The sequence below is a fragment of the Pelodiscus sinensis genome, chromosome 4, assembly GCF_052426305.1.
Source record: "Pelodiscus sinensis isolate ZL-2025 chromosome 4, ASM5242630v1, whole genome shotgun sequence".
NCBI lineage: Eukaryota > Metazoa > Chordata > Testudines > Trionychidae > Pelodiscus > Pelodiscus sinensis.
The window spans coordinates 131740738-131765686 of NC_143055.1; the positions used below are offsets into that span (position 1 = coordinate 131740738).

General features: G+C 51.7%; 2 protein-coding genes across 4 annotated transcripts in view; both read left to right on the top strand.

Moving 5' to 3' along the window:
* The window catches only part of GSR (glutathione-disulfide reductase), a 28303-nt gene extending 25236 nt beyond the window's left edge, over positions 1 to 3067 (top strand). For both annotated transcript variants that reach the window (XM_075929297.2, XM_006125372.5), the window contains exons 12-13: positions 1735 to 1868; positions 2612 to 3067. In XM_075929297.2, coding sequence (XP_075785412.2) covers positions 1735 to 1868; positions 2612 to 2761 — 284 coding nt within the window. In that variant the 3' untranslated portion in view covers positions 2762 to 3067. The remainder of the gene's footprint in view (positions 1 to 1734; positions 1869 to 2611) is intronic.
* A 138-nt stretch (positions 3068 to 3205) lies between these two features.
* SH2D4A (SH2 domain containing 4A) overlaps positions 3206 to 24949 on the top strand; it is a 30647-nt gene continuing 8903 nt past the window's right edge. The window contains exons 1-8 of one of the 2 annotated variants that reach the window (XM_089778168.1): positions 3206 to 4990; positions 11531 to 13016; positions 15420 to 15564; positions 16917 to 17082; positions 20152 to 20232; positions 21682 to 21823; positions 23339 to 23555; positions 24753 to 24883. In XM_089778168.1, the coding sequence (XP_089634294.1) occupies positions 12842 to 13016; positions 15420 to 15564; positions 16917 to 17082; positions 20152 to 20232; positions 21682 to 21823; positions 23339 to 23555; positions 24753 to 24883 (1057 nt within the window). In that variant the 5' untranslated portion in view covers positions 3206 to 4990; positions 11531 to 12841. The remainder of the gene's footprint in view (positions 4991 to 11530; positions 13017 to 15419; positions 15565 to 16916; positions 17083 to 20151; positions 20233 to 21681; positions 21824 to 23338; positions 23556 to 24752; positions 24884 to 24949) is intronic. The other variant, XM_089778169.1, reaches the window with a different exon arrangement.

The window sequence follows — 24949 nt, forward strand, 5'->3', positions numbered from 1 at the left end:
ACAGTAGGCATGTAGAGCTTCACATAAGAAGTTAACACATGCATTTTACACTGATATTAATGAGCCGTGTGCTACAGGTTGAACCTCTAAAATCCATGTCTCTCTGGTCTGGCAGGACCACAAATATTGCTGGGCCATATTACCCTGTTTGGCCAGGTTCAGGAGCAGTGGTGGGGAGCGCCAGCCATGGGCTGGGGCAGGCAGCAGCAAACTGTGCTTCAGGACCACTACGGTCCTGAGAGTGTCCGACTAGGGAGATCCCACCTGTATTAGTTTTAGGTGCTGTCTTGTAAAGGCATATGTTTAAAAAAACGTTTTGCAGTAGTGTGTAGGGTGTGAACACAGCAGTGCGTACAGACAGTTACAGTGTCTTACTATATAGTTTAGAAATGTGCCTCTCTCTGTCCGTCCATCTGTGTGTCTGTTTGTTCAAGAACTCCTCCTAAACAGTAAGAGCTAGGAACATCAGCTTCCTCTTACCTTCACCCCGATCCCCTGCCCCAGGTCAGAATCCCATCCTGCCCTAGGTCTCAACCCAAACTCCTGCATCCCCTCCTACACATCAGTCCCCTGTCCCAGGTCACAACTGCCTCCTTCACCCAAACTCCCTCCCAGATCCCACACCTCCTCCATTAAAGTAATGGAAGAGTATAGCCTTTGACTACTTTCCAAAATTATTGCCCACCTCTGTTCTACTGTATAACCTAGCCACAAGATTTTAGAGAATTTTAACTACAAAAAGTATATTGCAGTTACTGCAGCTGTGGGTCAAAAAGTGAGTGCCTATATTTCTTAAGGATCCCACATTTAATTTTATCTCCACAACTAATAAATAGATTTTTTTTGTAAATTGCCAAGTTCATTCTTTACTCAAAGTGCTGTAGGCTTGCAGATGCTGTGCTGTGTTCTTCGTACATAAGTGTGGCCCTGCTTAAGGGCAAAACTCAAATACACTTTGACTATGAAATGTCTGAGGACACCTCCATAATGCCGCCATTAATTTATTTTTTGAATGTCAGATTTGTTCTTTTTGGAAAACTTACTAAAATGTGTTTGTCCAGAATACTTTACTTCTTCCAAATGCTTAGTCGTTTACAACGCTTGGTCCCTGTGTTGTGCTAGCAATAGACTGTTTCAATTGCTTGCATAAGTACCAATGTCATTAAGAAGTGTACAGAACATTTTCCTCTGTCGCTGTGTAAAGTGGTCTTCATTTCATCCTGCTTGAGTATGAGGGATTGTTTATACTACTACTTAACGGGGGAGGGATAGCTCAGTGGTTTGAGCATTGACCTGCTAAACCCAGGGTTGTGAGTTCAATCCTTGCAGAGGCCATTTAGGGATTTGGGGCAAAAATTCATCAGGGATGGTACTTGGTCCTGCTGTGAAGGCAGGGGACTGGACTCAATGACCTTGCAAGGTCCCTTCCAGTTCTAGGAGATAGGCAACCTCCATTATAAAAAAACTTACATTGCTCTGGGTTATGAAAAAGCCATGTAAATTACATCAACTTAGTATGGGGCAGACACCACTTTTATATGGATGTGAGACTCTCTCCCGCCAACACAGCTGTTTCTTCTTGTTGAGGTGGAGTAATTACGCTGAAGGGAAAGCGCTCTCCTGTTGGCGTGGTGTCCTTCACCAGACGTGCTGTAGTGCTGCGAGAGCCCAGTAGTGTAACTAGCCCATAGTCCTCTGCAGGCCATGGAGTCAAATGTCTCTTGTGTGTTACAGAGGAAGCCATTTCGACATATGGAAAAGAGAATGTGAAGATCTACAACACCTCTTTTACCCCCATGTATCACGCTGTAACGCAGAGGAAAACTAAGTGTGTCATGAAGCTGGTTTGTGCTGGCAAAGAAGAGAAGGTGAGCCAAATGAAATAAGTCATAGCTAAAATGTTAAGGAGAATGGAACAGCTTGTATTCTGCTGTTAGCTAAATCGGTGTGGCTAGCGAAAGGTAAAATAACTGGCCCACTGCCAGCAGGATCCTGATTAAACCAGCTAACCGATTACATGGGATTTTACATCCCTACCTCATCATTATTTGTGGCATATGAGGCTGAAGGGGTTCAGCTACGCCGCTCTAGTCTGACCTCATATATAACACAGGTCATAAAATTTCATCTGACTCCTCTTTTGGGCCTAATCAGTGTTTGACTAAAACATCTTTGAGACAGGCCCCCAGTCTTGAGTTGAGCATTTCAAGAGATGAAAAATCCTCTGCTTCCCTGGTAGTTTAATCTGTTCCACGCCCATGCTGATAGATTCCCTCTGGTTTTGCCAGCTGCAGGGGCACAAAGTTAAGATGGTGCTGCAGGGGTAATAGGGACTGTAACTTCGTATTTCCTAGTTTTCAAAGGTTTATATTTTGTCACTTCCCATATTCTGAAGCAAGCTGCTTTCCACAGGCTGGAAACACTACTGGGCGACCTTAACTCTTCACTAACTCCAAATGGGTAGATTTGTTTGAAAGGCTGTTGACTAGGTCAAAAGTAGCTTTTCTCTATGCCAATGAGTGATCAGGTTGATGGAGATTCTCTAGCTGGTTCAGTGATAACTGTCATTAAATGCTCATCTGTATTAAAGTAAGTTTCCTATTGTTTGAAGGTGGTGGGACTACACATGCAGGGACTAGGGTGCGATGAAATGCTGCAAGGTTTCGCTGTAGCAGTCAAAATGGGAGCAACAAAGGCCAGCTTTGATGAGACGGTTGCCATTCATCCAACTTCATCAGAGGAGCTGGTCACACTCCGTTGAAAGGTTGCGTATTTCTGAGGCTTGCAAACCAATCTGTAATACGGCAGCCAAAAACACTTGAAATAGGCTTGCGGAATCATAACTACTTTTCTTGGTGCCATTTAGACAAACTCTTTCTTTTCTGTGACACTCCAGATGATATTCAGATTCTTCTGTTTTTGTAATCTAGACATTTATAATGTGGGGAAAAAATCTGAGCGACGTCCAGTGGTGGTGGCATCTCTTCCTTTCATCCAAATAGCTTGGTTTCTTGAAGCTTCATTGGTTTAGACTGAAAAATAAATAAATAAAATAGTTTAAACTCTTTGGTTCTTGTTTGATTATCTCAGACCTCATAAGCTTATCTAAGCCCATGTTTTGACTGGCTAAGCTATCTGGTGCAAAAGAGATGTCTCAGTTTTCATTACTTTCACCATTGATTTTATCATGTGGGACATGTAGAATTGTCTTCCTCCTGTCTCGTTCAGCATGGCTCTGTGCACGCAGAAAAGCTCCTCTTGAATTATGATTGGCAGAAGGAATTTCAGGGTACGTCTACACTGCAGATGCCTGTGCCACTGACTCAGGGTTCAGAGGCTGTTGATTTACAGTGTCATCACTTGGGTTTATGCTCTAGGATCCTGTGAGGTGAGAGGGTCCCGGAGTGTGAGCTGCAGCACAAGTGCAAACATTAGCACTACAATTAAACAGTGCCTTAGCCTGAGCCCCAGTGAGCTGGCATGGGTCAGGGGCAGGTTATGTGCAGGGTGTACATACTCTCAGGGAGCAAATCTGGCCTTGTGGCTAAGGCACTTGACTGGAACTGAAATTCTAGGTTGTCAGTCTCTATGTAACCCTGGGCAAGTTACTTTCTTTGTCTCGCTCTCTGGCCATGTCTATACTTATCCATAGATTGATGCTCTGGAGGGCCATCTTCTGGCGTTCGATTTAGTGGGTCTACTAAGGACCTGCTAAATCAAATGCCAAGGGGCTGCCCCCATTTATACTGGCACTCCTACTCCTTGGAAGGAGTAAGGAAAGATAATGTGAATGTTTCTCCCATCGACCTCCCGCCGTGGCAGTGGTGCCAAAGTTTGACGCAAGGTACTTAATGTAATTAACGTAGCTGAAGTTGCATATCTTAATTCGAACTTATCCCCTAGTGTAGACCTGACCTCTCTCTCTGCCCCAGCTCCCTAGCTGTGAAGTATGGATAGTAATGTCTTTGTCCTCATAGGCATCTGATCTTGGTTCAGTCCTCTCTATGTTCTTTTGGTGTAGAAGTGTGGTGTCGCCATAAATATGGTTGGGTTATAAATTAAGGCATAAATTCTTGTTTTTCTTTAAAAGTAGGTGGGCAGTTGGTACAAAGTGTTTTATTTTAAGCCTGCTGGTGGTGGAGACAGTAATATCAAATCTGCTGGGAAATCCCACAAAGAACCTTTTATCTGAGACAGTGACCAGGCCTGTAAATTGAAATCCCCGCAAGAACTATCCAGTTGCAGTTTGTGATTCCTGAGTTGGAAGTTGGAAGAACACCATGGAAACCTCATACTGGCTACTGCCTCTTGCATGAAGTATCATCTCCACACCACTGAGGCATGAGTTTTATGGGATGTGATTTGGAGTCCTGTCTTCCCACCTGTCGGGGGATTATGGTGGGGATGACTGGTGTGATGAAACACCCCCCCCCCCCCCCGTGTTCGCACCCTATACATGTTGTACAAAATATGCCTTGTGAAGTTTCATTTGAAAACTAACAACTCACTGGTTGGTAATGTCACAGAGAAATGTGTGTAGTGATAGTAGATATACGATTTAAACAAAAGCTGAAATCATGACAGAATTGTGTTTACCAGGCAAGTCTGGGAGTGGATAAACTTGTTTCTCAAAGACAAAGGACAGACTCACAGCTTTGGCCTGGTGTCCTCTAAGCTGATGGGCCCTCACCAATCAAGTGGCAATTCTTTGGCAAGGGAGAAGGGTGGGGCAGGAGTGAACAGATCTGCACCTTAGCAAACAGCCATTCACCTCTTTCACTAGCAGACTCCTGGATTCCAACCTCACAATAGGAATGACTGTTAGGGATAACCCTCAAGAAAATGGATTTCAAAGAGAGATTGAACTATAAAAAGCGAGTGGAAGAACACACCCTATCCATCTCTTGCTCTCTCACATGAGAAGACAAAAGAAATCAGCCTATTTGGAAGAGATCCTGACCTTGGTCAGCTTTGTTGCTGGACCCCTCTGGTAAGAATTTTATTTTGGACCAACTCTGTCCTAAGTTTTAGTCCTAGGAAGTGTTTTATCCTTATTTCTCTTGTATCCATGTCTGACTCTGACTTTAAGTGAATACAAGCATAGGGCATTAATCTTGTAGTTTAATACATTTGTTACATTCTTTAATTAAAATCAGCCCAATTTTAACTGTCCATTTATGGCAGGAAACTGTATGTTAATCCCCTTGCAAGAGTTGGGATTACAAAGGGTATGGCTCATCAACCCAGAGTTAGGGGTGGGGTCAGAGGTTTCCTTGGCCTGGGATTTGGATTGGGGTCAGTAGGAGTCTCCAGGCTACACATGGTAAGGCTCCCTGCCCGAGGGTTGGCCAAAAGGGAGGGTTATGGTAACATTTGCAACGGGGAGGGGTCCCTTGCCTAGGGCTAGGGTTACAAAGTAGAGGGCTCCCACTGGCTCCTGAGCCTGGGGCTAGAGTTTGGATCAGTAGGGTTCCTTGGCCTAGAGTGAAGGTTGCGCGCTCAACCCCAGGGTTACTGTTGGGGTCTGTAGGAGCCCCGGGCTAGAGTAGGATTGTCAGTACAGGTGGGGTGCTCTGGCCTATAGTGGGGTTTACAAAGGGTAGGGCCACTAGCCCTAACATTAGGCTTGTTGTTTGGGCTCCCTGCATTGTGGTAGGGAGCCCCTGTGCCTATGGATAAGATTGTTGTCAGGACTCCCCAATGGAGGGTTTGAGTTCCAAAGGGTAGGTCCTCCAGTTGTGAGGTCACAGAGCACCTCCGCCCAGGGACTCCCCAGTCTAGGATTAGGGCTACAAAGCATAAAGTCCCATGGCCTGGGATTAGGGTTGGGGTGAGCAGGCGTCCTTGGTGTAGGTTTGGGTTGGGTCAGTACAAATCCCTGTCTTATGGTACAGGTTGGGTCATCAAATTTCCAAGCAGAAGGTTTGGTTAGAAATGGTAAGGCGACCCGCCCTTGGGTTTAGATTACAATGGGTAGGGTTCCTTCTCCTAATTTCAGGACTGGGGCCAACAGGGCTCCCCATGCTAGGGGTAGGGCTCCCTGGCCTAGAGCTAAGATTGGGGTCAGCAGGACTCCCTGCCTAGGTTCAGAGTTGGGGTTAGCAGGGCTCCCTCACATCGGGTTAGGGTTACACAGCATAGTGCCCCCAAGCAGGGTGAGGGTGAAGGTCAGAGAGTCCCTAGGGGTATGTAAGGGTTGGAGTTAGCAAGGCTCTCTTGCCTGGGGTTCGGGTTGTTCCCGGTCTCAGATTAGGGTTGGGATCCGTGGTTCTTACCAAGGGAAGGACTCTGGTTTAGTGGTAGGGTTATAAGGTGTGGACTTCCTGACCTGTAGTTAGGGTTGGACTGGATGCAGCTCCCAAGTCTAGGGTTCGAGTGGGTGTGACTAACCCGCCTCCCCGCGTAAGGTCCGGGTTGCAGCAGTTTAGGCCTCCCCAGCCTAAGATTAGGCCAGGGCATGGTACAGATACCAACCCTCGGGTTAGGGGTGGCCTCGGTGGGGGTTGTCAGGAGTGCTTCTCAGACTAGCATTGGGGCTGGTGGAGATTCCCATTTAGGGGTATGGTTACAAGGGGGGGGCTCCGCAGCCCAGGCTTAGCATGGGGGTCGCTACGCTGTGCAGCCTGAGGTTCACGGTGATCAGTAGGGCTTCTGGGCCTAGGGCAGGGTCAGTAGGGCTCCCCGCTTTGTGCTTCGTTACAAAGGGCAGGGCTTCCCAGCTGAGGGCAAGGGTACAGTGGGCAGAGTGAGAACTGTTAGTAGGGCTCCCCAGGGCGGGGGTAGGGCTGGGGCCAGCAGGACTCTCCAGGCTATGGTTAGAGTTGGGAGCAGAAATGAGACACACACTGGCTGCTCACTCGGCTGTCCGTCCCTAGGAAACAGCTGTGGGTGCTCACAGCTCGTATCCTATCCTTCCTTTCTGACACTGGTGCCCCACCGCACAAGCCAGGGGCAGGACCTCCTACCGCCTGTGGAGGGTGAGGAGCACCAGTCTGAATGGCGCCCTGGTCCCCTGACCCACTGGCAGGCTCCTTCCCAGAGCAGTTGCATGTGAGTGTGTACTTGTGGGGGTGACCCCTGCCTCTGCGACACTTGCCCCTTTATGTGGCGCAAGGGAGACGTCGGCCCACATCTCCTGCCACGGTGCCAGGCTGCAGCCCCTTGTCCGACTCCTCCAGGGCCTTCTCTTCAGGTTCCAGCCGCGCCTCCGCCTGATCCGCGCATCTCCCTCCGGAGCCCCGTAAAGTCTCTCGGCTTCAGGAGCCACCTCCTGGCTCGGGCGGTCATCCACCCTCCAGGAGAAGGAAGCTGGACTGGCACTGTGGAGCCTATTTCCACGCCTCCCTGAAGTCGTCTCTGGGCAGAGCTCCCCTGGGCCGCGTCCAGCGGTTGCTTTCATCCGGGGTCCTCTGCGCAGTGTTTCCCCCTCTGCACCCATGACCTGATCCCGGTGATCTTCACTCCCATCACGGTTACTTCATTGTGTCCCCCATGATTAGCTGATGCCGGGCTCCAGTGGCTTCTCCCTGTAAGCCCATGGGCAGGGGGGGTTAAGCAGTGGGTGGGCCTACACTTCTCTCACTCCCTGTGCTTCCGTGGCTGCCCTGAGGCTGCAGGGAGGCGCCTCTCAGGTATGCACCAACCTGGCTGTGGCAGGGACTTGCCCCCAGGCATACGGCAGCAGCCTATCCCGGAGCAGAGCCTGCGTCAGGTGACCCCCAGCCCAGGTATTTCCCCAGCTCCCTAAGCTGCAGCTCCATCTGTGAACAGCCCTACCCAGCCAGGAACCCTCCTGCGGCTATAGGGAGTGTCGGACTCTCCACACTCCCAGCCTGCCCTGCATCAACCCAGCTCAAGCAGCCCTGTTCCAGTCTCGCTCTTGCCCTACCCTCGCCTTGCTCCAGCCTGTTACTGGCTCGCTTCAGCCTTGTCTCCTCTCCCTGAGCCCTCTGACTCCAATCATCTGGCTTTGATCTTTGGCTCCAGCGACGGTACTAACTTTGGACCACCTGGCTTCAACTCCTGGCTTGCACCTGGACTTTGTCTGCAGGCTCTGGGCTCAATTCTGTCCTCAGATTTCACCTGCAGTGCCAGTCTGAGCCCACATCTGGCTTCAACCTCCACTCCAACCGCTAGGCCTGGCTGCTGGGAGACGGTGTCTGACAAGTAAGGCTCCCTGGTCTAGGGTTAGGATGGCTCCCTCTCCTTGGGCTAGGCTTATAAATCAGTGGTGTCCAACACACTAGCCGCTAGCCACATGTAGCTATTGGGATGGTTGAGTGCGGTGGCAGTAGCCACAGTAGTTGGACACCATGGTTCTAAAGAGCAGGGCTTCCCAGGCCAGGGACAGAATTAGAAAGAGAAACAGCTGAGTTGTAACAATTTCTTCTGCCGAGGGATCTTAACCCCCCTCACCTAGAGTCCACGATGTAACGAGAGTAGTGTTCGCGCACATCCCCTGCTCCTGGGTGTGGGAAAAACAACAAAGTCCCTTGTCAACTGCTGTTCCACAATGGTTTGTCTGGTGTCTATCGGCCACCTTTTGTTGACATCTAGGGTCTTTCACACTTGCTAGTGCTGCTTTCCTGACCGGGGGGTGGGGTGGAGCCGGGGTGGATTTCTGATTCACTTGCGTAGTGACAGAGCAAACGTTGAAGCGTTGCCTTTTGACACGTGAGGGAGAGATCTATAAGGGAGACGGTGCACGCAGCAGCCCACCAGCATTTCATAATGTCCAAAGGCTAAACGCTCTGAACGTAGTACCGGTTTTGTGTCCACGAGCAGGTGAGCCTGGCTGGTTTCCAGCGACGCATTTGTCAGCGTCCAGCAAGGCTTGAGGGCCTGGGCATGAGTGTGGCAGCTGGTCTGCAGGCTGCGAGCGTCCGAAGATCACTAGGCTCCCAGGCCTAAAGTCAGAAGGGATGCGGGGTGCATGGCTAGATTGGTGAAGGGTGAGGCCCTTCAGCCTCTGGTTAGGGTTACATTGTAGAGGGTTTCAATCAGGATTCCTGAGTGCAGAGTTAGTGTTGGGTTCCCGAGTGTAGGGTTACGAAGTGCTGGGCTCCCCATCTTAGCCCTTGAGTTAGGGTTGGACTCGGGGCCTCCCCGACCTGGGTTTTGCGTTACGAGAATATGGTTTCCTATAGCAGGGCTGTCTTAGGAGGCTTGTTAGGGTCACACAAGGAAGGGCTCCTTTTCCTTAGGCTATGGTTTGCCAGTAGGGCTCCCTGGCCCAGAGCTAGGGTTGGAAACAGGATTCATTAGCCAAACCCGCTGGGCAGACTGCACAGACCACGCCTGTTCGCTTCTTAATGGTCTCCCACCCTCTTGAACTTTCTCTTCACAGTACTTGCCAGTGTTCCCTTCTGGTACTTGTTACCTATTGGTCTTGTGCCCAGGCTTAGCTACACTCAGTACTCGACTAGTGCAACAGTGCGGCACTTCAGGGAGGACACAACCTACCCTCTTCCCTTGCTGTTAGCGAGGGACTCCCAGTTAGTTTCTTTTCCTCCACTGACTCATGGGTGTAAATTCAGCAGGTCGCCATGTCTGCTCTGAGGTTGCAGTTGGCTGAGGACACGAGGGCGGTGCACACCATCCCTACACAAGCACTCCGCCCCGGGGAAGACCCAATTAGCCACATTTGGGGCAGAACAGCCCAGCAAAGGAGAGGCACGTAAAGTGCCTCTTCTCATGACCCAGCCTTCTTGCCGGGCGACAGTCAGGACCAGTCCTTCCAATGTAACACAGTCCTGTGAAAACAAAGGTCTGGTCCCGCTGCCTGTGCTGCTGCCTTTGACTCTGGGCCCAGCAGTTCATCTCTCCTTTTGAGGGCTTTCACAGCACCCTGCCAGTGGCTGGTAGGAGAACCCGGGTCCCTCCTCTGTTGAATCATAGAACTGGATGGGCCCTTGAGAAGTCATCGAGGCCTGTCCTTGGCACTCGTGGCAGGAGCATGCACCACCTTCTGACAGGTGTCTGTCTAACCTGCTCTTCATTATCTCCAGTGTTGGCGATTCTACAACCTCCCTAGGCAGTTTATCCCAGTGTTTCACCACCTGACAGGATGTTTCTCCTAATGTCCAACCTAAACCACCCTTGCTGCAATTCAAGCCGATTGCTTCTTGTCCTGTCCTCAGAGGTGAAGGAGAATCATTTGTCTCCTTCCTCCTCGTAACAACCTTTTAGGAACTTGAAAACTTACGGCCCCTCTCCGTCTTTTCCAGACTAAGCAAACCCAGTTATCTGAAAAACTGCCAACTGTCACCAATCGTTACTCCGCTGAGACTTGCTTCCCATGGGATCTTGCTTACCAGCTTGAGCTCCTCCGACGAGTCTTCCTTTTTGAAATCCATTGTCTTTCTTTTGCTGTTCTCCCTCCTGTCATTCTGCAGAATCACAAGTTCTGCCATTTCATGATCACATTCACTCAAGCTGCCTCCCCATTTCACATTCTCCACCTCTCTATTTGTCGAAATCAGAACTAGAACAGCCTCTCCCTCAGGCATTTTCTCCACCTTCTGAAATAAAAAACCAATTCTTCTGGGATGCAGTCCAGGGTCCCTGCTGTAGACAGTCCTGGGTCACTCTACCAGTGGGCTCTTCGCTGCTGCTGCCTCCTGAGCCCTGCTTTGGGCTCTCTCCTCACTCTGCAGCAGTGTTCCTGGTAAGCTGAGTGCTTGGGTGGCCCCCGAGGATAAATTCAGATGCCACCCTGCTCACTAGCAGAGCGCCCACTGCCGACAGCATGTGCTTCTATTGGTGGTGCACATCTGCACATGCCTTGGTGCTTGTAACAAAATGTATTCCACACACAGATGGAAAAAATTAGAAGGAATATTGCCCTGCAGTCCTCTCCCCATCCCTCCTCGTTCCCTATCCGGAGAGTGTCTGCAGCGTTTCCCTCACCAACCTTCTTCAATAAACTTCCTCTGCTTGTAGGACACAAGCCACCTCCATTGGGTTGAATCATGAATTAGTCCTGACCCACCCTCCACGTGCCACCAGGTGTTTCACCACTAGTGGGGGTAGGCACCCCATCACAAGGCCAAAGGAAGAGCATGGATCTCCTGGGTCAGCAAGTCCAGTCCCCTGCCCCCGCAAGCAGCCCTGTCATAAATCCCCTTCGTAAATGAGTCACGCTCCATCCTAAAGCTACCTGCATTGTTTGCACTTCACTCATCTGATGTTAGAAACTTTCTTCCCATTGTCCAGCCTGCATTGATTCCTGGCCAGTCGGTCCCCGTTTGTCCTTGTGCCAACATTGTCCCTTACCCTCAATCGCTCTTTTCCCTTCCTGTGGTTTTACCCCTCCCACGCCCTGCTGCCCCTCAGCCTGTGTTTTGCTAGGCTCAGCAAGCCAAGCCGTTTTCTTCTCCTCAGACTCTCCGTTCCCGTTTCGGTGCAGATCCGCCTTGCTCGGACCCAGGGGAACAGAACTGGGCGCAGCCCTGCAGAGGGGTGCTGACCAGCGTCTTGCTTCAAAAATAAAAACATTAAAGGTGAGAGATGATTTCATTTCCACCTGCAGGTCTTCCGGGAGAAGTGAACCTGGTTGAAACATACACAGTGTTGTCCAGCTCCTCTGATGATGTCTGGTGCCTAATTGGCCAGCAACAAAGGCAAAGTGACTGGGAGTCCTGCAGCCTGGGGATATATAGCGGAGTGGGAGGCCAGCAGGCCCACCTTTGCATCCCCGGTAGCTCAAGGGGCGGCTGCGAAAGGTAAGGTTTCCTTGTTGTGTCTGGCAGGCATTGTAAAAAGAAAGGGACCATTCAGCAAACACATCTGACTCCCAGTTGCCGCACTAGTCTGGGACGAGAGGGGTCGAGTGAGTTTGTGCCTAGCACCTGCCTGGGTTACAAACTCCGGGCATCTTCCACCAGACGTCTTGGCGCACGTGTGCGGACTTTGCGGGCAGGAAGCAGCCTGCCAGCCGCTCTGACAAGACTCCGCTGCTGCCTTTCATTTGAACCACTGAGGCAGAGGGTAGGAAGCAAGTTCTGGAGGGGGCTGCAGTGGGGCAGAGAACCCTCAACGCTTTCAAAGCTCAAATGTAGCATTCACCTGTTCTCTGGAGAAAGACGGCGTCGCGCCTGTGCCCACTGACATCACAGCTACCTCGTTCGGATGTCCACCCTACATTTCCCCACCCCCTCCAGCTTCTGTGCCTGGCACCACCCGTGGCAGCCAGCCCCTTAGAATGGAAGCCAGCTGGAAAAAGTTTTGTAACTTGAGATTTTATGGGCAGGGCAGGCTCCCAAAACCTCCCTGTCCCTCCCACTCTGCATTAGTGTGCCCGTCACTTCCCAGAGGAGTTCCTTTGTAAAAGGGGAGCAGGGGAGGGAGTTTTCTAGCTGTAGATTCATTGGGTCATTGCTCTCTCCAGCAGGTAATGGCATGTTTGTCTAGTTCAAAGGAAGCCACGCCTCTGATTTCTGTGATAGAGAACTTTTTTTCCCCCCCGACACTTTCAGTGGAATTTCCAGGGGCAGAAACGGAATTGTCTCACTATAAATCTTAGTCATTCATCCCTGGAGGAGCAAGGACACAGTTTTTCTTTCAGCTCTACCTGAAAGGTTAGGTCTGCTGGGATTTTTGTGATTATTAACCAGAGGTTCCAAGCCGCTTATTTACTTTTTCAATCTGGGCAGGAAGTCTGAGCTAAAATAGGTGGAGGGATGGGAGTGTAATTGCCATGGTGTGTCTGCGTTCCTGCTGTGTGCTTTGGGGGTGGAGAGATTTTTTGGTGTCGGCACGGCTGTGCCTGGCTGGGGAAGGAGCACCCAGACCTGTCTTCAGAGGCTGTGGCCGCCTGTGCGGATGAGCGAGAGCTGTAGCCATGCTGCAGCAGATCTTGGCAGACATGTACATCGAGCCTGAGCTGTTGGCAGAGCTCAACGAGGAGCAAAAGCAGATCCTCTTCCTCAAGATGAGGCAGGAGCAGGTCAGACGGTGGAAGGAGAAAGAAGCCGCCACAGACAAGCACTCCCTGAAGAAAGCCACCCCGAGGAAAGGTAACTCGCTCCCAGCACTGGGCGCACTGGCTGGCAAACACAGCTGTTCCCAGGGTGTCGGTGCAGCTGGAAGAATGGTTCTAGCTCAAGGGAGGTGCCAGGATCGCAGCTGGAGAAAAGCCTTCTTTGGGGAGGGGGCTAGTGACCCCGAACAGCAGGGGCCAGGTCAGCCTTGGCACAGAGTTCTGCAGTAACCTTGGGCAAATCCCTTATTTCCTCTGCCTGTAAAATGGTGCCCAGAACCCTCCCTGTGCCCGCTGAGCCTGCGGGTGCCCTGGCGCAGAAGCAGGGGCCCTGCACAGCAGTAATAGCTAAGCTGGTGCCAGGCTCTTTAGATGCTGCTGCTCTGGGCTGCTGCAGCCTGATGGACTCTCTTACTTTTCACCCACTCCTTCGGGCAGCCAGCTGGCTGATGGATTTTTAAGCTGGCCAGGGTGGGCTGGGTGCTATCTGCTCTGTCTAGCGCAGTAGCAGGGTGGAGCCCTTCTGTCCCAGGAGAGGACACCCAATGCTAAAGAGGCTCCGTGGCTGAGGGTGCCTTGGGATTTGCGTTAGCAGCAGCTATCCTTTAGAAATGCCCCTCCCTGCCACTCCCGTCCCGCCCCCCGCGGGACTTGGGGTGTCACAGGGCAGGGAGCAGCTGCTCAGAGGAGCAAAGGCAGATCCTCCCTGGACTGGTCTTAGCTGCCAAGGAAGACTCCCTGGCAGGCGCGCGCCTCTTACTAGCAGGTGGGGGAAAAGGGCTTGGAGGAGCCCCAGGGAACTAACCGCAGAGCAGGCAGGCCGCTGAGCAGCCTTACGGTGACCCCCGGAGACGGGACGTGAATGGGGTCAGGGAGAGTATGAGGAAGAGAATTTAGAAGGGAGACGCCCACAGCGGGGCGTACGCACCAAATCAGAGCTGGGGTTTCCAGCCGGAGATTTCAAAGAGCTTCACCAGGGGGGTCAGTGTCACTCTTTCCATGGACCAGATTGGGGGGGGGGGGGGAAACTGAGGCACAGTGACTCCTCCAAGGCCATCCAGCAAACCAGTGGCAGAGCTGGAAATACAGCTCAAGCCCCCCGCGTTCCAGTTTTGAGCTCTGTCCACGAGGCTGCACCGTCTCCTCTGTGGCCTAGCCCTGCACCTGGGATCACACCCTGCTGCGCAAATAACCCCATTGACTACAGCCTGTTTGCTTGTGGCCTGAGGCCCTGCCTGTGTGGGGGAGGGGGTCTGAATCTGACCCAGGCTGCTGCCGCTCGAACGGGGCTTTTTGAATGTAGCTTGGCAACTCCCGTCCAATCGACAGCTCCCTGCCCAGGCCAAGCAGTTATCCTGCAGGTCCCGCCATGGGGTGACACGTCCTGGGGTGCAATCCAGACCAGTGAGGGCCTTTGTCAGGACCTGCCCCACCCCCGGGGGTGCCCCAAATGCTTCGCTGCTGTGGCTTCCAACCTGGGCCCCTCACACACAGCCGGCAGGTCCCACCTTCAGCCACAGCCTGTTAGCCACCGCCCAGCTTCCAGCAGCCTTGCTTACTGCCTGCAAGGGCCCCCCCACACTCCCCGTCCCCAGTTCCCCCCCAAAATGCACATTCTGCTCTGCCTGACCCTCTCCTGGGCAGTCCAGGTCCAGGGACCAGTGGAGAGCAGTTTGGTTCTTTCACTGGAGTTGCCCCAAAAGGTTCGGTTCACATGTTTGTGATGACAGGACAATAGGTTTTTAAGTGAGTATAAGGAATTAGTCAGAAATGCTTCCTGGGGGAAATAAAGATAAAGCCCTTTCAAGTTGCCAGATAAGCCTGGTTCAAGGTGAAGCCCATATCACATTTTCCAGCCAAAGGGCTAACTAAATTCCCTTCCCACAGTTCAAAGGCTGGTTCCTTTGTTGGCTTCCGTGAAAGAGGAGAGAGACAGAGAGAGAATACCTGGGGGATTGGCCCTCTCTTGTGTAGTCTGGTCACCCTTTCCTGCCCATCTCCACTGGAGAAAGCTCCTTCCTGCTGTGAGGGTGGAGACATGGGTCTCCTGGGGAAAGAGGTCCCATGTCATTTATTCAAGTGCAAATCAAGCTGTTCCAGGCCTCCCCCTTTGCTGCCACTTGAGTGGTGCTGTCAGTCAGCTTTGACACCTGGGTAGAGGTGTCAGCTTGTCCTTTGTCCTTCCAGAAACAGATTTACTGGGTGAACGCACTTCAGTTGTAACTTCAGCCTATGGTCAGCACTCTCCATGTGACATAGCTACCCACATTTCACCATATTCTCCATCAGGGAGCTATTGTTACCCAGTGAGCCATGGGAGGTGGGGCCTGAACACGAACGTTATCCCAGGGGTGTGACTAGAGGGGTATGTTCAGTCACAGAAGGGGCGTGAGTGCCACGGGGACTTCTGCGGCCAGTGCCCTGACTGGTTGTCTTGCAGCGCACGGGAAGACGGTGAAGTGGAAGCTTGGCGCGGACAGCGAAGTCTGGGTCTGGGTGATGGGCGAGCACACGTCGGACATGCCTTATGAGGTGCTCTGCGAGGAAATCCTGGCACAGCGGGCTCAGCAGCAGCAGGAAGCCAGGTAGGACAACACTCTGCCCAGGAGCAGACATGTTTGCAGTTACTCAGGCAACAGATAGCTCCTCCGGTGGCTAAGGCGGAAGGTGCTTTTGAATCTATAATAATTGGCACAAGATTAAGGAGAGCTGGAATGGTGCAAAGTCCGGTGTGTTTCTCCCCTGTGGTCTGTGGAGATTTCTGCCTTCTTCCTCCACACATGTTCCATCCATAGAGAGGCACCAGGTCACACGGACGTGTGCCTTTTAGGCACCTGGGTCTAGATCCTCACGCGTAATCAGGCTCTAATTCTCACTGGCGTCCAGGGGAGTTAGGCACCTGTGTGTCTAAGGAGATCTGGGCTTGGGCTCTTACAAGAAAAGGGTGTTGGAGTTGCAGGCACGTGACTGGGAGCAAGCACGTAACCTACAGGGAGTCAGACATAAGGCTTCTCGCGTCTGGGGCAGCTGCAAGGGGGCAGGGAGTGCTGTGTGGGTGAGACACTGTGTGGGAAGGGGGCATCCCTCCCCTCCAAGCTTTGGTGGAAGCTGGGAAAGCCCTAGGTGGGTAGCAGACGTGGCCAGCCCTGGGGAACGTGCCTTGGACCGAATGTCGCAGGGAGCTTTAGCTGGCCTTCCTGGCTGGGGAGTTTGCCGGCCGGCTCATCAGCCCTGACGAGCGGCTTCTTGAGAGTCCCTTTGGCAGGCTGCTGCCTTCTTGACCGCATGCCAGTGGCTGTGCCTTCCTCCCGGCGGGCGGCGCCTGGGCTGCCCCCGGACAAACCCTTTGAGGGTCAGCTACCAGGCACAGAGTCCAGTGTCTCCCTGGGCAGCTGAAGCCTGCCCCGTCCGAGAAGGGCTCTGAGGCTGCCAAAGCGATCTTGGCGCAGGGCTGGCCACTAAGGAAGGGGGGGAGATTGATCACTAACGTTGTGAGCAAATCCCTGGAGTGGCTCTGCCTGCGAACCAGCGATTTGCAGCGGACTCTGGCCATAAATGAAAGGGGGGATTTAGCACTGGGGAAGGGGGCTGGTTGGGTTGTTTTACCTGCTCCGAATCAGCAGTTGAGGGAGGGGTTCCCTGGTCGGCTGGATTGTCCCAGGCCATTTGCAGATGGCAGAGGAGGCAGACGGTGGATACTGTGGCGTCTCCCCATGCCCCCTGCCTCCAGCACGAAGGAGCCGCCCTTCGCCCAATCAGACTTCCATCAGTGATGACGTGACTTGTCGGGGCTCCTGGTGCGGAGGCTGGGCTCGCCTCTCTGTGAGCTGCTGCTGGGCTGCCAAATGCATCATTCCCAGGTCGCATCCTGGTTTGGAAGGCGAAAGGCTGAGGGCTCTCGAGTCCCTTCCAAAATTCCTGCTTGGTGTCTTCACAGAGGAAGTGAAACATTCCTGGAAGCATCTGCTCCAGGGTCCCTGGGCTCTCAGCAGGGATCCCTGGGAGAGGCAGATGGCAAAAAGGAGGAGGAAAAAACTGGAGCGAGGGAAGAGGAAGAAGCGGTAACGGCGGTTCAAAAGGAGAGAAGCAGGGATCTTGCTCAGGTATGTGCTTTCTGGGGTGCAAAATTTCACAAGCCGGGGGTTGCAAGGATTCTGAGCTGAATGGGGCCAGGGTTGGATACACTGAAACATGAATGGAAACCAGCCTTTTGATTTGTATAGGCTCCTTTTGTGTATGTTTTTGGAAAAGCCAGACAATTCAGCAGAGCAGCCTCCTTGAGAGGGAGGATAGTCTTGTGGCTAACGTACTAGGAACTGCCGGGGGAAGGGCGAGGGGTCCTGTTCTGAACCATACCACCCTCTCTGTAGCAACGAGTCACTTTGTTTAACCATGCCTCACTTTCCCCTCTGTAAAATGGGGATTGTAATCCCTCCCCCCTTATCCTTTGAACTGTGAGCTCTTCGGGGGCAGGGACTCTGTCTCTCCATTGGCGGCTGCACGGGTGCGCTGTGGGGCACAATGGGCACCAGTGACTCTGGGACGCCTCGTGCTATTGTAATACAAGCCATAAATGAAGAACAGTAATAGAGAGGTAGCCGTGTTAGTCTGATCTTACTAAAACAAAAGGAAAAACTACGTAGCACTTTAAAGACTAACAAGATGGTTTATTCGGTGATGAGCTTTCGTGGGCCAGACCCACTTCCTCAGATCATATTCTGGAAGAGAATTGGCATGACCATATATACCAAAGGAATACAATGAAAAAAGTGAACACGTTATTAAACTGACAAATCAGATTTAGTACAGAAGGTGGGGTGAGGAAGAGGGAGGGAGGGAATAGCTATTTATGAGTCAATCAATGGCTAATCAGGGGTGATAAGTGGGGAAGCTATCTTTGTAATGGGTAAGGTAATTAGCATATTTAGGAATGGGCCTTAGCAAAGATGTCGGTATTGCTGTTTTAAAGGGCCTGCTTGTATTTCTTTCTGTAAAGTTAAAGCTATTTTATGTCTTCAAAAGCTGGATATGACCCTGCTTGTGGAGAGAGTTTCCTCTCTGGCAGTTTTACTGTGGGGTTACAAATTATTTTAAAGTGGTTGCAGAGAAATGGGTTAGCGATGCATTGGAGTGTTAGCCACTTACTGTTATTCATGGGAGAAATGGCTGCCGAGCTAAAGATCTGTTACCCACACACATCACTGGCATGTTTAAGACCTGCACCAAAGGCCATTGAAGTTTAGCAGAAAGACTTCCATGGAGTCCAGCCGGGTTTGGGTTAGTTCTTACTGTTGTGTAGAACTGTGAGTATGTATTTAACATTGCCCATGGCTCTGTCATCAACGTACAACAGCAAGGTAACTCAAGGCTTGCTTTTGGCCCCACTGAGCCTGGGTTGACAGTAAGACATCCGTGGGGCGATATCAGTGTTCCAGCTCTCATAGTTTGTATTGCAAGTCTTCCAGCATGGGGTGGTTTTCTTAAAAGTCTCCGCTCCTGGAGTCATGGGATTAGGGGAGTATCTCAATTCAGCTCTGCTTTGAAGAATGAGGCGCTGCAGTGCAGGGGTGAGCAGGTGACTCCATGGGAGCTGGTACCCACGGGGACCCGGCTGAAAAAATGTCCAGTGGTTACATGTTTACAAAAAAGCCCACTTTTTAACATCCCTAGTGGTCCACGTGGGAGGGTTCAGAGAGAGTCCCAGCTGTGTTTGGCTTCAAGTACAAGACACCCCCGTCCTGAGAGCACAGTACGTGGGATTCTGACGGGTGGCAAACGCTCTCAGCCAACAGAGACAGTGGCTTTGGAGAGTCAGTCTGTAGTAGTGACAGGGTCCCTGTCACTGCAGGGTTCGAACACCTTGGGGTTTTTCATACACTAACTGAGTAGCCTGTGAGCTAGGGCATGGCTGTTACTCCCCCACCCATGCAATGAGAATAAGGGACAGCAAGGCTAAGTGAATTGCCCAAGGTCACACAGGAAGTCTGTGGCAGAGCATGCACTTGAGTCTGGGTTTCTCCAGTTCTAACCTGGAGGGTTGCATTCGGAGGGGAGGGCTCTAGAATGCAGAAAGTGACTCATTCAGATACATACAGAGTCTTGCAGGCTACAGGGGTCCTTTCTTCCTTCTCACTAGGTCAGGGGCGTCCAATGCTTGGAAGTTGTTGAGTTCTCAGTTCCTCCATCCTTTCTGATGGCATGGGGTAGGGACTAGGGCTCAGTGAGATACGGTAGGAAAGAGAAGACCAAGAGGGGACATAACAGCTTTCACGTACCTAAAAGGTGGTTGCGCAGAGGAGGGAGAAAAATTACTATTATTATTAAAATGATTCTTCATTTCTGATAGGACAACCAGCAATGGGCTTAAACTGCAGCAAGGGAGGTTTAGGTTGGACATTAGGAAAAATTTTCTGTCAGGGTCGTGAAGCACTGGAATCAATTGCCTGGGGAGGTTGTGGAATCTCCATCTCTGGAGATTTAACACCCAGTTAGACAGACACCTCTCAGGGATGGTCTAGACAGTGCTAGGTCCTGCAGTGAGAGCAGGGGACTGGACTCGATGACCTCACGAGGTCCCTCCAGGTTCTGTGATTCTGTGAAGGAATGATGGACTTGGGGTTCAGGTACTGGAGCGAGGCTTGTAAGAGCTGAGTCTGGGCCCGTCTTTGCCAAAGACTCTATCTGTGCTGGGGCAAGTCACCTAATCTTCCTCTCTAGTCCTCCTCTCTGCGGGGGGGGGGGGGGGGGGGGGAGTGCTGGTTTTGCCTTTCAGCCACCCCTTGTCTTGTTTCTTCATGCTTTAAACTCACTGTACAGCACCCAGCACAACCAGGCCTCGCTCGTGAGCATGGCCCTCTTGGTACTACAGTACTAGGCCCTGGAGTCCTGAAGGGAAAGAGACACACTCACCTGTAGCACTAGGAAAGCTGATAGAGTGTAAACAATCCCGTAGGAGGATGAACTGCAGGGTCTGGAATGAGCACCCTGTGTGTGATTCCCAAGGAGGGGGCATGGCGCCCAGGCTCCAGCCACAGGGTGAGCATTAACAGGGCCACCACCAGTGTGTTTTTAAATGAAACCTCCAGCCCGATGTTTGAATCTGGGGCCAGAGCGGCGGGGACTGGGAAGAGCTCCAGGGCTCATGCTGGGTTTGTTTGCCATTGCATGTCTAGGCTACCCCCAGTAAAGGCAAAGACCTGAACCAGATGTTAACAGAAGCCAAGGCTCAGCCGAGGAAGTCTGCCTTTCAGCAGGTAAGCAGTGAGCTTGGGGTGCTCTTAACTCGCCCCTGCAGGGGCTGGACTCTGTGCCTCAGGCCCCCCCACTGGCTCAATAGCTCCCAGGATAGTTACACCCCCTAAAAGATGGGCAGGAAGAGCCTCTCTTCAGTCAGGCATGGCTGAAACCCTGCTGTGCCTGGCACTGCACACGCTGTCTCAGAGGAGACAGCCCCGGCCCAAAGACAATCTCCCTGTCTAGCTAGACAAGACTGCCAAACACCGTACTGTATCCCCCGGCTACACCCCTGGAACTGGGGAGAGATTTACGTGGGAACTCTGCACTGACCTGGCCTTTGTCCAAACACCACCCTTCTGTCTTAGCCTGCGTAGCTCCAAACAGAAGAACCAGCCTGCTGAAAAATCCAGCCCCAGGATTTAACCGTGCACCAGCCTGCCGCAGCAAAGTCCACTCCCTGCTTCTGCCACTGCATTCGAGTGCCTTTTATCCTCACCTCACACCGCGGCTGGCACACCGTGTGTGGGGCTGGCCCTTTCTCAGCACCCCTGTTGTCTCAGCAGTCCCCTCAAATTCTTCTCCTCTCCACACTCAACAACCCGTTTGCGCAGTATTGCCAGAGGATGCGGTGAAGACTGGGAATTTAATAGGGTTCAAAAAAGAGCTAGATAGATTCATGGAGGTTAGGTCCATCAATGGCGATTAGCCAGGATGGGTAGGAATGGTGTCCCTAGCCGCTGTTTGTCTCCAAATGGGTGACAAGGGAGGGATCACATGAGGATTACCTGTTGTGATCCCTCCCTCTAGGGCACCTGGTATTGGCCACTGTGGGCAGACAGGACGCTGGGCTAGATGGACCTTTGGTCTGACCCAGTCTGGCTGTTCTTGTGTAGCATTACAGTTTTGCCAGACTTGCTCTGTGTGCCACCGTCCCTGGACAGATACAGCCAAAGTGCTTTTCTGAGTGGACTCCGAACTCTTTCCTCTACAAGCAGCTCTGAGAGTGGGTCGGGAGGCTGAAAGCAAAGCTGGCCGTGGCGCAGGCGCTGGCTGAGAGTGAAACAAGAATCACTAGGGTACCGTAAGGTGCCGACGAGCCCCGGGCTGGGGCTTTGGCAGCTGCTCTTCTGTGTGTGGAGGACTGGGCTGGTGCTGCGCCAGCCAAGGATAAGAGTCCCCTGCGGTGCTCCTTGGCCACCCTTAATGATCTGACCTTTAGCGTTGTTTAATGTCACTTCGTATCCCTCTAGCCCAACCTGCCCTGGGCTGACGATTTGCTTAGCCTGTGCCCCCAGAAGCCCCTGTGCAGCTGGGCTCCCAGGTAGGGGGGAGGGTCCATGTCTTGGGGAACCCCAGTTATTTCACAGGAGACGCGAAAGGACACACCTCCCCAGTGTCCGGAGCCTGCCAAAGGCCACCAGTGGAAGCCAGGACCGGCACTAGGCATTACACGTTCTGTCTCCTAGCAGGGGATGGACATTTCACGGAAGCGGCCGGGAGGCATAAGAGCATCTGCAGAGAGGACACCGCACATTAACCCCAACCAGAAGGAGGCCACGGAGTCGGTGCAGAAATCGGATAAGGACGATCCTGAGTGGCAGGAATCCTGTGAGAGGCTGGCGTCGCCCTTTTTCCTATTCTCCCCTCCCTGTAACTGGTCAGATTCTTCTGTGGAACAGGAGCTGGTCACTTGGCTGATGTATGGGGCCTTAATCAATGCAATGGCTCTAGACAGCTAAGCCGGCCTGGCTGTCACATGGCTCTGTAGTGAGAAGACTAGAGGAAGTTGGGAAATAGGGGTTCATCCCAGGAGAAATACAGACGCTTAGAAAATAGTTTCCCTTCAGAACTGAAGATCAAACTGTCGTCCTCCTCCCCTCCCCCCAAATTAATGGAACACAAAATTCTGCAAAGTCCCAGATTGGAAGATGCCTGGATACGTCCAGCCCAGTGCTGTGTCTCAGGGTTGGCTCTGTGGGGTAAAACTGTCCCACTGCTAGATTCCACAACTTGGCCTGTTGCGCCCAGGAGTTGCTGTAGTTATTGGCTGAGGGCCAGATGCGTTCTTTGCATTGGAGCTGTCTCCGTGGGTGTGCGGGAGATGGTGATGGTGTATAACAAACATCTCACTTCTAGTTTGGACCCTAAATGTAGGCCTTACCAAGGCCACTAAATAATCGCTCTGATGGTCAAAACACTGAGTATCCGGCAGCTCCCAACAGGGAACTACTGGTGCATAGTATTAATGAAAATTAGGTATTACTTTGGTTAGGTCTGCACTAAGACCTGGAAGGTCAAGTTAAGATATGCAACTCCAGCAACATAAAATACGTAGCTGGAGTCGGCTTCCCTTAGTCCTTGCGACTGCCAGGAGTACCACCACTGGCTGGAGCTGCCCTCAGTATTTGATTTAGCAGTTCTTAACTAGACCCACTAAATCGAATGCCAGAAGATGGATCTCTGGCGTGCTAAGTATAGACGTGACCTTAGGCGACTAAATAGACACTACTCCTTCAGGCTGTCTCTGTGCTGGCCCTTGCTCAAGCCCTCTAGCTACCCATTTACATCCATCCTGTCCTGGGGCATTTTATGTCAGCCTTTTGCTACCATACCCCTGGCGTGTTGATTTACACCCTGCGCTCTAGAACCTCTGGATTTGTCCCTACACAGCTCCATTCCCAAGGTCATGGTCGCCTTGGAAACTAGTCAGTTTCAAAAGTAGTCTGAGGTCCTGCAACAGTCCCTAAATTTGGTGCTGATTGTTGTGGTTTCACAATCCCCTTTTCTTGCCTGTGGGTGGATTTTTGTCGCTCAGTTTCTGTATGAAAGATCTACACACAGGGCTGTGGTGTGGGGGTTGTGTGACTGTACCACAGTGGTGCCCAAACTTTTCCAGTCATGCCCCCTCTTCCCTTTACCAGTAATGAATTCTTTCTGCGTCCCTCCCCCATTACTGCATGGCCACGGGTCCCTCAGCAGAGGAGTTTGAGGTGAATGCCAAGCTGGGGTTGGGGAGCAGCTGGAGCACCATCTAGCCTGTACGACACAGGCATCTACTTAGCTGCAGCTAGCCTGGGGCTGTTTAAAGAGGCAACACATTTCAAAGCCTTCCTTCTGTTCCAGTGAGGAAGTCCAAAGCCGCTGATGAGAGGAGACGCTCCATTGCAAAGCAGGCCAGGGATGACTATCACAGGCTGTCACTGCAAGGCATCCGCAAAGGGAAGGTCGCTGAAGTTTCCAAGACTTTTGGGAGCAAGGAGAACAACTTGCCCCCCCGTCCACCCCTTCCACCGAAGCCTAAAAACCTAAACTCTGGGGTAGCAAATGGGAGGCCCAACAGGTAAGAACTGCCCCCTTCCCAGTGCTGAAGGTGTCTGGCATCATTTTGTTGTGGTGCTTCCAGGCCTTAGAGATTAGTAACCTTCATACACTACTGTGGCATCTTCCGTCAGACACGGTCTGTCTGCACTGCATGTTCTTCTGAGGCAGGGTGCTCTATGCACGGCAGATCTAGTCCTCATTAATGAAGACTGTGATTATCCAAGACTTAGTATTTAATTAAGGATACCAAGCAGTGTCAGCTGGTGTTAACTCCATGGTTTCCTCAGCCTCTGTCTCTACTGAGTGTGTGCTTTGGGATCCCCTTGCACTGAAGTGGCTCCGCTGGATTCACTCAGCATGTCTACACTTGCACCCTCGTTCAAACTAGGGATGCAAATGTAGGCAACTGAAATTGCTAATGAAGTGGGGATTTAAATATCTCGCACTTCATTAGCATAATCTCCCCCACGTGCTATTCCGAGCACCAGCTGATTCGAACCAGGAAGTGCGCTCCGAGCCACATTAGTTCAAATCAAACCCCTTGGTTCAAACTAATGTTACTCCTCAAAAAATGGAGAGTAAAGGATGAACAGCACCAGCCAACAGTTATTCATTAGCTTGTTTAATCTGTGGGAAATGGCGTTGTAACAAAGTAGAAATCTTCACAATTTTTCTCTCAAGTTTTGTCAATTTTTCAGTTTGATTAAAAAAATACAGTTCTCTGAGGTTTGGCAGAAATCTGGGGAATTTCAAAGAGAAATTCTGACAGACTTATATGTTCACATTGTTTCCCTAAGGAGAGAGAATAAATCTTCTCTAGCCAGCTCTAGTTGCAAACCCGTGTCCCAGCTGTCTATTTAAGCATTGCCAGTAAGCTCCTAGAAGTCAGGCAGCGGTGAATACCACCAGTAATACAATAATTAGAAATTACCCCCCATGTCAGATCTGTGAGAGGCCATCTTTAATCCATCTAACAGGAGAGCATCAAAGCCCCAAGATCTAAGCTTTGACAAAGAGCAGCTGCTACTGCAGGTGCTCTGGCCTGGGCACTCAAAGGTATTTAAGGGCTGAGCTGGGGTTGATTTTGATGTTTGTTGCCTACACACCTTTGGCCACATGGGCCTCAGGCACCACAGAGCTGAGTGCAGTAGAAGAATCTGTAGAGAACTTGGATGCTGAACTCCCTGTGCAAACCGAGCGTCTCTTGGACCCACAGCAACCCAGGCGTGCAGAGAACCATCTCCTCTTCCACCCAGGAGAGCATCACCAGGTGGTTTAAAGAGGAGCAGTTTCCTCTTCGGGCTGGTTATGAGAAATCCACGAACAGGATAGCGCCCTGGTTCCATGGTGAGTACTGCAGCCCCTGGACGTTCTCCTGGCCTTAGGAGAGTGCTCAGTGGGAAGTTACCTCAG